Source organism: Camellia sinensis, chromosome 1, assembly GCF_055761805.1.
Source record: "Camellia sinensis isolate YWXY chromosome 1, ASM5576180v1, whole genome shotgun sequence".
NCBI classification, from domain to species: Eukaryota; Viridiplantae; Streptophyta; class Magnoliopsida; order Ericales; family Theaceae; genus Camellia; species Camellia sinensis.
This window is the reverse complement of record NC_138961.1, coordinates 183138443-183152640: the sequence shown is the minus strand read 5'-3', so window position 1 is coordinate 183152640 and position 14198 is coordinate 183138443. Positions and strand designations below refer to the sequence as shown.

The window sequence follows — 14198 nt, the reverse complement described above, 5'->3', positions numbered from 1 at the left end:
CTCATGTCATCCATCGTCAGAAGAGGAGCGTCTCTCCTCCCAACGGGTAATTTTTTGGTATAAATAAAAGTGTTGTGTGTGGAGAAAAATTAAGAACTTGAAGAAAAAAAATTAGTGTTCTCCAAAGTTTTGAGTGTTTTGTACTCTATTCTTTCACTTTCAGATCTAAGTATTGCCTTTTTTTTTACACTTTCATATCTACTCTTTTAAGGGAAAATTATTGTAAAGAGGGTTAAAAATACCTCTTACTTTTATCCATTATTTTGTGAGAAGATTTTGTAAGGGTGAGACATTTATTGTTAAGTGAGTCTCAATAGATAAAAGTAAGACCTCTGTAAAATCCACAAGCTTGATGAAGTCTTAGTGGTGTATTGATTCATTTTGATAGTGAAGAAATTCTCAAGGGGGTTCGTTGTGGAGTGGACGTAGGCCCAGCATGCCGAACCACTATAAATCTCAGTTTTTGATTTTCTTTCCCTATCTCTATTACTTTTATATTGATAATTATTGTTCTATTTTTATTTGTTGAAATTCGAATATTGTGTTTATTATTTTTTAATATTGTAAATTTTTTAATAACCCAATTCACCCTCCCTCTTGGGTTGTTTACTTGGGATAACAGAAATAACTAAGCGTGGAAAGGAATTTTTGGACTATTTACAATCCTCAATTGGATTGGTTTACTCATCTTTCATTTGAAACAATTTTTTGCCTGAGTTTTATTGTGGTTATTTACTAATGTGTTTAAGCAAGTTTATTTGCTTGTAATAGTTGTACCAATTTTTTACATTGTTTGTAATTTGGTTAGTAATTTTTAAATTTCTTGTAAGCGTTGGACCTTGGTTTGTTTTAACCTAGTTCATCCCTTGGAAAAACCTAATTCTAAAACTTGTTTCCCATGGACTAGGAGTCAACATGCTTTTGAAAGTTTTGTCAAAAGGTTAACTGGGTTTTAAGTAGGACCGATGTGACCCATCCAGTCTTCTTGAAAATATTCTTGATCATGTTTGATTCTAGGTTAAGTGATGAGACTAATTTTGAATTAAATTTCTAACTATGGGATTTTCTAGTGTTAAGTTTAATTTCTGGAAACACAGAAAGTGAAAGTTTGTAGTATTTTTCAGAAATGGCAACTGTCACCGATGCAGTTGCTATTGCTAATGTTGGTGGGGATTTAAACCCTGGGGCAACTGGCTTGCCAACCCTAACTATGACCTCTGTGGTCAACCTTGGTATTACTTCGGCTATTCTGGGAGGACTGCTCAGTCACCATGAGCGCCTAGAGAAATTTGTTAGGGTGAACTTCAAGAGATGGCAGCAAAAGATGCTGTTCTATTTGACCACGCTGAACTTTGCAAAGGTTTTGAGCGAGGATCCTTTAGTCATGGCAGAGAATGAACCAGACAGGCAGAAGATCATGGAACTTGACACATGGAAGCAGATAGACTATCTTTGTCGGAACTACATGTTCAACAGCTTGGCAGACTCACTCTACATTGTGTTTTGTGCCAAGAGCTCAGCAAAGGAGCTATGGGAATCTCTGGACAAGAAATATAAGACTGAGGATGCCGGGGCAAAGAAATTTGTCATTGGCCAGTTCCTGGGCTTTAAAATAATAGATTCACAAACTGTGATAAGCCAAGTCTAGGAGTTCCAAGTGATTTTGCATGAAATTCATGCTAAGGGGATGCCTTTAAATGAGTCATTCCAAGTTACTGTGATCATTGAGAAACTTTCCAATGGTTGGAAGGACATTAAGAACTACTTGAAGCATAAGTGCAAGGAAATGTTAGTTGAAGACTTGATTGTTTGACTCCGAATTGAGGAGGATAGTAGAAAAAAAGGAGAGAGTACCTCCTCTGTGAAGGCCAATGTCATTGAGCATGGCAAATCTTCTGGGGTGAGGAAGAAGCCCACTGTGAACAAGGGCTCAAAGCTGGGGCCAAGGGGTGGTGTTGCAAAGAAACCAGCATACAAGCCGCAGAAACCTAGTTATCGGTTCTTAGGGAAGTGCTACAATTATGGTAGCGAGGGGCGTCGGGCTAGTGACTGCTGTAAGCAGAGGAAGCCATACAAAACCAATCCTCGTGCTCACATGGCAAATATGCAAGAGCACTCCCATGATGAGGATGACATGCACTTGTCTTCCGCTGTCTCTAAGGTGAATATGGTGGGTTCAAACCCAAGAGAATGGTGGACTGATACTGGGGCTACGAGCCACATCTCCTCCGAGAAGAAGCTGTTTACAACTTTCGATCCGGTTACAAACGGCGAGAAGTTGTTTATGGGGAATTCTGCTAACTCAATTGTTGGGGGGAAATGAAAGGTGGTCCTGAAGTTGGCCTTAAGAAAGGAGCTGACCTTGAATGAAGTCCTGTATGTTCAGGACGTTCGTAAGAATCTTGTCTTGGGGTCTCTTCTCAGCAAACATTGTTTTCGCATGGTCTTTGAGTCTGACAAGGTCATTCTGACCAGGAGCAGAGTGTATGCGGGTAAGGGATATATGTTGGGGGGTATGTTTAAACTCAATGTAATGACTCTTATCCCAAAGCTGAATAAAGATGCATCTTCTTCTGCTTACATGCTTGAGTCTTCCAATTTGTGGCATGGTAGACTAGGACATGTGAACTTTGAATCTTTACGTAGATTAATCAGGTTAGATCACATACCATCTTTTAAGATTAATCTGAAACACAAGTGTGAAACTTGTGTTGAAGCAAAGGTGACAAGATCTTTGTTTCATTCTATTGAAAGAACTTCAAAGCCATTGGATTTGGTCCGTAGTGATGTATGTGACTTAAAGTTTATACAATCACGTGGTGACAATAAGTATTTCACCACTTTTGTTGATGATTGCACTGAGTATTATTATGTGTATTTGCTTAAAAGCAAAGATGAGACTATTGACAAGTTTGTTCTTTATAAGAATGAAGTTGAGAATCAATTAGGCCGCAAGATTAAGGCTTTAAAAAGTTATCATGGTGGTGAGTATGAATCATTGTTTATTGAGATTTGTGCTCAATCCAAGATTATCCACCAAACCACGGTGTCTTATTCTCTTCAATCAAATGGGATTGTTGAGCGGAAAAATAGGACGGTAAATGAGATGATGAATGCAATATTGATAAGTTCTGGATTACCACAGAACTTGTGGGGGGAAGCAATTCTTTCTGCGAATTACATTCTAAATAGAATCCCTCGGAAGAAAGTAGACAAGACTCCATATGAATTAAGGAAAGGCCGCAAGCCTTTTTATAATTTCCTACGAATGTGGGGGTGTCTTGCAAAAGTGGCGGTACCTACACCCAAGCGGGTTAGGATAGCCCCGAAAATCATGGATTGTATATTCATTGGTTATGCACATAATAGTAGTGCATATAGGTTTCTTGTGCACAAGTCTAATATTTTAGATATCCACAAGAATACCATAATGGATTCAAGGAATGAGTCCTTCTGTGAAGACGTATTTCCTTGCCGAACTCGAGGAGAGGATCACAGTTCTGAGAAGGAACTTGAAGATGATCAAGATGAGGAAGTAGATGAGCTAAGAAGAAGTAAGAGGGCTAGGACTGCCAAGTCTTTTGGCCCGGACTTCTTGACTTATATGTCAAAGGGAGAACCTCGAACTTTTCATGAAACTGTGACTTCACTTGAAAGTCCCTTCTGGAAAGAAGCAATTAAAAGTGAAATTTACTTCATCTTATAGAACCATACTTGGGAGTTGGTTGATCTACCCCTAAGCAGTAAGGCCTTATGGAGTAAGTGGATCTTTAGAAGAAAGATGAAAACAAATATGTCAATTGATAAGTATAAAGCTAGGCTAGTTATCAAAAGATACAAGCAACGAGAAGGCTTGGATTACTTTGATATGTATTCACTTGTGACAAGGATTACATCCATTCGCTTGGTGATTGCGATAACCGCGTTACGTAGTATGGAGATACATCAAATGGATGTAAAGATAGCTTTTTTAAATGGAGATTTAGATGAAGAAATCTACCTGGAACAACCCAAGGGGTTTTCAACTGCAGGGCAAAATAAGAAAGTCTATAAGCTTGTCAAGTCATTATATAGTTTGAAGCAAGCTCATAAACAATGGCATGAGAAGTTTGACAACGCCATGTTGTTAAATAAATTTAGGATCAATGAGTATGACAAGTGTGTTTATGTTAAATACACTGACAGAGGTTATGTCATTTTGTGTCTATACATAGATGGCATACTTATTGTTGGTAGTAATGATGAAATAATTCGAACTACTAAGAGATTGTTCAACTCTAAATTTGACATAAAAGATATGGGCTTTGTAGATGTCATTCTGGGTATTAAGATTACCAGAACATCTAGTGGTATTGTACTTTCTTAGCCTCACTATGTTGAGAAGATACTTGAAAATTTTGATAAATCAGATACAAGTGTGTATAGGACACCGGTAGACGTGAGTCTATATTTGACCAAGAATAATGGTGAAAGTGTCTCTCAGCTAGAATATTCTTGGGTCATTGGAGGTTTGATGTATCTGATAAGTTGTACAAGGCCGAATATAGCCTACTCTGTAAGCAGGCTTAATAGATACATGAGTAATCCTAATGCTACTCATTGGAGGGGCGTTATGTGGGTGTTAGGTTATCTACGTTACACCCGGGGCTATGGGCTACATTATAACAGATACCCAGCGGTACTAGAAGGATATAGTGATGCTAACTGGATATCTAATATACAATACTCTAAATCCACTAGTGGTTACGTGTTTACCCTCAGAGGGGCAGCCGTGCCTTGGAAATCTTCCAACCAAACGTGTATATCGAGATCAACGATGTAATTTGAGTTTATTGCTTTGGATAAAGCAACTGAAGAAGCTGAATGGCTTCGCCAGTTCATTGAGGATATTCCACTTTTGTCGAAACATGTGCCTGCTATTTGTATTCATTGTGATAGCCAATCGGCAATTAGACGGGCGCAAAGTCATATGTATAATGGAAAGTCCAGACATATCTGTCGTAAATATAATTTCATACAACAACTACTCTCTAATGGAGTTGTCTCTCTAGTCTATGTAAAGTCTAAGGATAACATTATGGATCCGCTAACCAAATGGTTAACTCGAGAGTTAGTAGAAACGTTGTCAAGATGATTGGGGTTAAGGCCTTTAGTAATGTTACCGGAACGGAAAACCCAACCTAGTTGACTGGAGATCCCAAGATCTAGGTTCAAAAGGACAACCTAATTTCGTGTAATGGGTAAGTCACTAAAGAGATAAATCCTCTTACCAATTCCTTTGTATAGTGATACCCTGTGAGGGTAGAAGGTTAAGCTAATGCTTTTAATGACTTAAGTGATATGAATAATCAACCGTAGTATAACGAGATACCTTATATAGGTCACCTGTGTGAGTACCAAATGGGGCCACTTCTTTAAGAATTGGTAAGGTCGAATTCTTTAAAGCCACTCATTGAACTAGGCTAGTGTTCTAGGGCCATATTGGATATACCAGTGAGAAAAAGAACAATGGTTGGACTAACTCCTGTGTGAGGTCTATTGTCTCGGTTTACACGAACGGCAAGATAGTTCAAGACATCACGTTCATTGATCAACCAGTAAATCCGATAGACTTTCACTATGAAAGGTTCAAGGCCAATAACTACCTTTTCTGATATACGGTTAGTTTGTGTGCTCTCTCTCCGAGTCTTTGTTGTAAATGTTGTCCGTTTTCTTTATTCAGTCAATTTTTATTCATGTGGGGGATTATTGGAAGAAATAGGTTTTTGGTATCTTTAATGTGAAATTAAAGTAGGTCCCAACTATTGGTTGATGTGGGATTAAATGGGTTTAGATTCTTTGTAACAAGGTCTTTACACCACAAAAACAATGACCAAAAACCATTAAGAATTAATTAAGAAATTGTCTCATAAAGATGGCCTCATGAATGAGGTATTGAGAATTGTGTATAACTACCAATCCCACATTGATTGTAGAGGAAAACTTTGATGGGTATTTAAACCTTAAGATTTTGATAAGGGCATGAACCCTTTGAGGCATCCAAATTTTTCGAAGGAAGTGAGTTACGGATGCTTCAAGGATGGGCTTGGGCCAAGACTATGGTCCAAGTTGGTTATGGCAAAATTGCCATACGCGCATGCACAAGTGCCGTCGGCCTGCCCGGACCGGGTCCAGGTCCGTGGTCCATGATCTGTGATCCATGGATCTTGGGCTTGGGCTTGAGGCTTGCTGGAATGGATTAGGTTTGTGCTGGGACAGATTGGTGGTCCACCAACCTAATTTTTTTGGGCCAAGTCTACTACAGATATACACACTTATGTATACAGAAAATATATATCAGATATTTTTTCCCATTAGTTTTGGTCCATTAGTCCAGCTTTTTTGCAGGAGTAATGGCTATTAGTTGCCAGCCTTCATGGCCATTGGTTGATAGCCTTGATAGCTGGAGGCTCCTCCTCTCTTCTCCATGATGTATAAAAGGAGATCATCTCCCTTGGTTTGGTTACATAATTTTTGCCTTCCAGATACAGTTAGTTTGCTTCCTCTTATAATTTTCTTCCTGTGTTGAGAGAGTGCTGTCATTGTCGGTTTGCCAAAGCTAACAGAAGGTGCTTCTGCGTTAGTCGGTCTAAACTATCTTATCCTGGGAGACAGAAGTTGACGTTCCTCCAACACTCACAGTGAGACGGCTAATCTGTTTTAAGGATACTATGGTATTACACAGAATTTGGTTTGATTCCTTATTTTCCAATATTTCGATTAAATATTTATTTCTATTCTTCATGTTTCATACTTTAGGATGTAATTTATCAAATATGGATTTATTTGATGTTCTATTATTTAAATTAATAAATCATGAATCTATTTATCTTGTTAATTACACAATTTTAATAATAATATTAAAAACTCATCACAAAATAATGATGAAAACTCAATTGGAGGGCATGGTTTAAAGTAAAAAATGACTATAAATGATGAACAACCTTATGTTCATGATAAATTTAATATTTTTTAAATTGTTCAAAATATGAAATTTTTTAGAATTTTTGAGCCATGCAAAACCATGAGTTATGACATTCAACACCCATTTGGGTTTGTGGATCACACCAAAACTTAATTTTGGTGAATTGGCAAAAGATTCAACATTGTTTGAATAATATAAGACCAAAGAATATAGTTGTTGGTAAAAAGTGGTCTATGCATGTCTCACAATATATATTTTATATATGTTTGTTTGGTAAAAAGGTCAAGGCCAAATCAATTTTATATACAAATTTTAAAGAATTCGAAATTTCTTATTCTTAAAGAGTTGGGGGCATTATTTGCACCATAAATATTTTTCTATCGATTAAGGTCTATTGATTGTAGCCAAATCTAATCTTATTGATTGTGGTTAATCGATTGTGACCAAATATAATTTTATTGATTGTGGCCTGTCAATTGTGACCTGTCGATCATATTCAAATCTAATCTTATTGATTTTGGTCTATCAATTGAGACCATAAATCATCTTTAAAGATCTACTATGACCATATTATTATTATTATTTGTTTTGTTATGGTTTACAGGTGATGAAATAGGCTTAGAAAATGGGGGCAAGTTGTCAACGTGTGGCAATTTGTGGCACTTTGTAAGGAATATGTCTTGATTTTGTTTCATGGCCAAATTGCCTCCAGCAGTTATACTTCGAATAGAAAATTGTTAATTGTTACTCTACAGATAGTTGAAGACAGATTGGAGAAGGGTTCAAAAAATCATCAAATTTATCATAGTTTTTTTTCTTTATCTTTAGGAGTAGATTATCTTAACTTAAGAGTAGGTTTTTCTATAATTTGTAACTTGTAATTCTTGTAAACCTAATAATTTCATTTGGAGTTGTCTTTATTTATTTGGATACTTTACTCTTTCAATTATTAATTGTTTCAAAGAAATCTTTGTACTTTCAAGACATTTAGAACGTTTACATAATCGTTTGATTTTGTGTTTAGTTATTTAGTTAAAATTGTTATTAAGTCTCCGTCAATTAAGACTTACCATAATTTTTTACTGACAAGAATCAAACGAACCCTTTTGAAATGTGACTCTATGGATACCAACAATGATCATACGAAACCAACCACTCTTCCTTCGTTCCTTATCAAACTGTTCAGCGTAATTTATCCAAAACGTACACCAATGTATTGCAGCTTAAATCGAATTTTGCATGGAAGTGTGATTTTGGACCTGGTGTAACCAAACATAAAAATTATGATTGGTTACCTCCGTAGGGTGAAATTGCAATACAACTCTAACCTTATGAGAGAAATGTAATTTCAGAATTTCAGGAGTATTAATGTTATTTAGACAAACCTCAGCGGTGTTAGTGTTATTTATCCAAATATTTAATATAAAATAATTAGACAAAATTATTGTGAAAGTTCTTCAAACTAGTTGATTTGGGGGAGGCAACATTTATAACTTGGGATATTCTAATATATACACCCTTGGAAAGAAATGGTGTATTATGCATTTTTAGTTATATTATTTTTTTTTAATTGTGATTAATTTTTTTCTTTAATTATAACATTATTTTTGTTATAACTTATGAGATATTTAGTTTTATATGTCTTATGTTGTATTTAATTATGACAATTTTTTATTTTAATTAAAACTAAAATAATATGAAATTATACTATTTTATTCTTGAATGGTAGGGAGTGCGTACCAGAGTTTTTACTTTACTATTCACAAATTCAGGAATCAATGGCTATCGGAGAGCTCTTAATCGCCGCTTCAATCAAGTTTCTATTTGAGAAGTTGGCCACTTTAGCCGCCGGCGAGCTGTCGAACTTTGCACGCGGCTTCGGCGGAGAGCGGCGAATTCGTACTCTGTTGACAAAATGGAGCACAACTTTGGGAGAAATTGAGGCAGTTCTCGTTGATGCTGATGAGAAGCAAGTCACCGAAAGAGCTATTAAGATTTGGCTTGAAGATCTTCAGGACTTGGCTTATGACGTCGATGACATACTCGACGAGTTCTCCACCGAAGCTTTGCGACCTAAGTCGCTGATCACTACCAAGGTACGTGCACTAATTCCAACCAAGATTGTCAAATTAGATGAGATCACTACCCGATTCCAAGATCTTTTGGAACGTAGAACTGTGCTCGGCTTGCAAAAGGTGGGTAGTAGTAGTAATGCAGGGACATCTGCTAAAGCTTGGCAAAGACCACCCACCACATGTTTGATGAATGAACCTACTGTATATGGGAGGGATGAGGATAAAAAGAAGATAATTAAGTTGCTCTTACTAGGTGTTGAGGAGTCGAGCAATTGCAATATTGGGGTAGTTCCGATTGTGGGTATGGGTGGGGTTGGCAAGACCACCCTTGCTCAGATGGTATACAATGATGACATGATCAGGAAGCACTTTGAAATAAAAGCATGGGTTTATGTCTCTGAAGATTTCGATATTATGCGAGTGACAAAAGCAATTTTGGAGTCCGTCACTTCCCAGCCTTGCAATTTTGATACCTTGGATCAAGTCCAAGTCCAACTAAAGCAGATTTTGGATGGGAAAAAGTTCTTGATTGTTTTAGATGATTTTTGGAACAAAAAACACAGTGATTGGAGCAGTTTGAAGAGTCCTTTCAACGATGGAGCCCGAGGAAGTGAAGTCATGGTAACGACACGTAACACAGATGTTGCGTTGATGCTAGGAACTGTGAAATATCATCACTTGAAGCAATTATCAATGGATGATTGTTGGTCGGTGTTTGCACAAAATGCATTTGAGAACACAATTATGGAGGCAAGCCCGAATTTGGTTTCAATTGGTAGGAAAATAGTTGAGAAATGTGGAGGATTGCCTTTGGCTGCCAGGACACTTGGTGGCCTTTTACGGTCTAAACTAAGAGACGATGAATGGGAAGATGTATTGAATAGTAAAATGTGGGAGTTATCAGATCAGGAAAGTGACATTCTTCCGGCTTTGAGGTTAAGCTACCATCACCTCCCTTCACATTTGAAGAAGTGTTTCGCATACTGTTCAATAATGCCCAAGAATATCACATTTAGTGAAGAAGGTCTAGTTTTATTGTGGATGGCTGAAGGCTTCATTCAACAACCAGAAGCAAAAGGAAAGAAGCAAATGGAAGATCTTGGGTGCGAGTACTTTCATGAATTGTTGTCCAGGTCATTTTTTCAACCATCAACTAGTGGTGAAAGCTCAGAATTTGTGATGCATGACCTCATCAATGATCTCGCTCAGTTTGTTGCAGGAACCGTTTGTTTTAGGCTGGAGGGTAAGTCGAAAGCTAACGAGCAGTACAAAAATATCAGTAAGGCTCGCCATTCATCTTACAAGCAGGAAAAATATGACGGCATCAAAAAGTTTGAGGCCTTTTATGATGCCAAGCATTTACGTACCCTTGTACAATTTGGAGCATATTATGGAGAAGCTTATTTGACCAGCAATGTTCCCCATGATTTGTTGCAAAAGCTTAGACGTTTACGCGTGCTTAGTTTTGGTGGATATAAAATAGTTGAACTGCCAAGTTCGATCGGACATTTAAAGCATTTGAGGTTTCTTGATCTTTCTCATGCCCTGCTTTGCTCATTACCTGAATCACTATGTACTCTATACAATCTACAAACACTCGAATTAAGATATTGCATACATATGAAGAAGTTGCCTACAGCCACAGGAAACCTAATTAACTTGCGTCATCTCGACGTTACTGGTGCAAATTCCTTACAAGAAATGCCACCAAAAATAGGTCAGTTAACAAGTCTCCGAACATTATCAAACTTCATTGTTAGCAAAGGAAATGGGTTTATGATAAGAGAGTTGGGGAACTTAATGCATCTTAGAGGGGCACTTTGCATATCTGGGTTAGATAATGTGGTGGATGTTGTGGATGCAAAGACTGCCAAGTTATATGAGAAACAGGGCTTAGATGAGCTATTGATGAAATGGAGTGACATCAATTCAGATGATTCACGAAATGAAAAGTTTGAATTAGAAGTGCTTGACAAGCTACAACCGGACAAGAAGGTTAAAGTACTTTCCATCAGTGGTTACTATGGTCCAATATTTCCAACTTGGGTTGGAGATCCTCGGTTTTCTAATATGGTGAAGTTAGGGTTGAAAAATTGTGAAAAATGCACATGCTTACCACCTCTGGGGCAATTACCCTCACTTGCAAAACTTTACATTCGAGGAATGAAAAGAGTAGAGAATGTTGGCCTTGATTTCTTTGGAGGGGGTTGCTCGAACCCTTTTCCAGCTCTGGAGACTTTACACTTTTGGGATATGCCGGAATGGGAGGATTGGTCTCCTTTTGAAGTTGACGAGGAAGTTCAAGCATTTGCTCACCTCTCAGAGCTCTCCATTCAACGTTGTCCCAAGCTTTTGGGTAAATTGCCCAGCAGTCTTCCTTGCTTAAGAAAGCTTGAGATTCAGAATTGCCCACAGTTGGTGGTTGAATGGCTTCCGAGCCCTACAATGCTCCACCAAAAGAGGAATACCCTCCACTTCAGTTCAGTCACCTCCTTATCTCTCAGTGATGTTTCAATTTTGGACTCTATTCCTAATCAAGAGGTAGGCGATGAAGTATTAGCAACTGCAGCGTGTAAACATTTGAGCTCAGTGACTGATATGAGAATTGAAAATATTCAGAAACTCACATGCCTGCCTAGATGGTTCTTTCATGGGTTTACGGGACTCCAAGAATTGAGGATAAGTAATTGTGAAGAACTCACAACATTGTGGCAGAATGAGGTCAGGCTACAGCACAAACGCCCTGCCGCTGCCTTGCAACATTTGGAGATTGAAAACTGCCCCCAACTTATTTCCTTGTTCGAAGAAGAAGAAGAAGATAGTCCACAGTTGCAGCGACAGCAGCAGGAGCAAGAGGGGTTGCCTTACTTAATGGGGCTTAAGTATCTGGGAATTGATAATTGTGAAAAGCTGGAGAAGCTGCCAGGGGAACTGCATGCCCTGAAATGTCTTCAGAAAATGAAGGTTCAAAATTGTCCATCGCTCACCTACTTATCGTCCAGAGGTGGGCTACCTTCTGCACTTGAACAACTTGATATTGCTCATCTATCGAAGCTGGAGTCACTACTAGCGGAGGAGGGTATGAAAATTAGTTGTCCATCTCTTCAATCGATTCGAATTAATACTTGTAAGAACCTCAAATCCTTGCACGATGCCATGCATAGCAGCAACAATAATGACTTCAAAAATCTCAGCCTAGTGAAGATAGTACATTGTGAAATCATGGAGTCCCTACGGTTTGCCACATCGAATCTGAGAAACTTGCTTATCTTGAACTGTGAAAAGCTCGAGGCCCTACCATACAACCTCAGTTCTCTTCAAGAGCTGGAACTATGGTACTGCCCTGCAGGAATTGTCTCCAACTGGAGTTCTCTCACGAACCTCCGTTCACTTACCATCATGACGATCATGATCAGCAGGAATTGCTTCGGTAAGCCTCCATCAGAGTGGAGTTTGCAGAGATTACCCTCTCTTAGAACACTCTGTCTTGTTGGTTCAGAAGATTACCGTTGGAAGTCCATTTCAGAAGATGGAATGTTATTGCCCACCTCTCTGACCTACCTGTCCATCCTGTCATTTCCAAATCTAGAGAAGCTATCTTTCAAGGACTTTCAAGACCTCACCTCTCTTGAAACACTTCGCATCACCAATTGCTGTAAACTCACTTCTTTGCCAAAGGAAGGGTTGCCTCCCTCGCTTTTGCATCTCTGGATCAACGATTGCCCTAAATTTGCATCGTTTCCGAAGCAAGGGTTGCCTCCCCTGCTTTTGTGGTTGGAGATCAAAGGATGTCCGATACTAAAACGACGGTGTCAAAAGGGGAAAGGCCGATATTGGCGCTTGATTTCTCACATTCCTCGTGTCGACATAGATGATAAATTCATCTTTGACCCAAGCTGCTGCTAAAAAACCAAGTCAGGTGCGTCAAATCATTAAAATATAAAACTTACTACTCCCCCCTTCCTTTTCTTTTCTTTTTTTTTTTTAAAAAAAAATAATAATATTTTAATTTAATTTATATTTTGGGAAGCAAGGATCCTCTAGAGTGATTTTTTCCTAAAGTTTTCTAGAGTGGTACATTGATCCTCGGTGTATTTTGGGATGTTATCTCTCATCAGAGTTGCCCTTTTTTTGTGGTTGTAAAATGTAGAAATTAAAAAGAGAAACAGTGAAGAAGGGCCACTTCTTCAAATAAAGCTTTGGACCCCTGTGCGGGTACTGGGTCCCTTTTCATTGGTCCAAAAAAATATTTTTTTTTTTTTTTTGAGTTTTCAGCCAACCTCAGGTCGACACGTGGCATTGGGAGTCACTACGTGGCATTGGGAGTCACTGGGCTCTGTAGCATTACTGCCACTTCTTCCCTCTGACTGCAACCTGTCTGTCAACATTTTCGAAACATCATCTCGCAATGCAAATTCCAAGGTAATTGCAATCACATCACATGCATAGTGATCGAAACCCATTCTGCTTTCCTTTTTGTTTTTCTTGTTTGATTAGCCCCTCTCTTTTGTGTTTTAAAATATACTTACTATCTGCAACGTGGTATGTAAAGAGTAAATCCTTCACATCAACTTACCTGCCTACATGTAATTAGAGATTTCTAGAATTGTTGGGAAAATTTTCATGGTCACGGTAGACTTTTGACTTTCAAATTTGAGTTTTTAAGTTTAAGCTAATCCAATTCAATTCAGGTGTAGATTGAGGTTCGCTTTTGGATTTTTTTTTTTTTTTAATGAGGTGAAAAAGATTACTAATATTGGAATACAATAACAAGTCTAGAAATTCTTTCTAATTTACTCAAAAATTTACCAACTCCCCAATTATGTTAAGACTAGGTGATTGTATATATACATGTCAGTTGTAACTTTTTTAGTCTTTGTTTTGATTTATTGTGTTGTGAGTTATGACATGACTATTACTTTTTAGACTTCTCAAGTAATTATTTGGTTGTAATATTGGTTACGACCTATGTGATTATTATTTTAATTATGACAAGAAAGATCTTTGGTTGTTTTTAAGTAATATTTGATTATGACTCATTCTATTTTTTTTAGTTATAATTAAAAGTGAAATAGTTATGATATTTGTGGTATCAACATCACAAAATGTCATACTAGCATATGGTATACACTCCAAAAAAGGGTGTGTATTGTAGCATG

General features: G+C 37.8%; 2 protein-coding genes across 2 annotated transcripts; both read left to right on the top strand.

Moving 5' to 3' along the window:
• Positions 1–1126: 1126 nt before the first annotated feature.
• Positions 1127–2323, top strand: LOC114293282 (uncharacterized). The gene is made up of 2 exons (XM_082917865.1): positions 1127–1630; positions 1829–2323. Exons 1-2 carry the CDS (start codon positions 1127–1129, stop codon positions 2321–2323), a joined length of 999 nt encoding a protein of 332 aa, XP_082773991.1.
• A 6356-nt stretch (positions 2324–8679) lies between these two features.
• Positions 8680–13735, top strand: LOC114263162 (putative disease resistance RPP13-like protein 1). Its single transcript, XM_082890118.1, has 2 exons — positions 8680–12958; positions 13315–13735. Exon 1 carries the CDS (start codon positions 8743–8745, stop codon positions 12943–12945), a length of 4203 nt encoding a protein of 1400 aa, XP_082746244.1. The 5' UTR covers positions 8680–8742; the 3' UTR covers positions 12946–12958; positions 13315–13735.
• Positions 13736–14198: the final 463 nt, after the last annotated feature.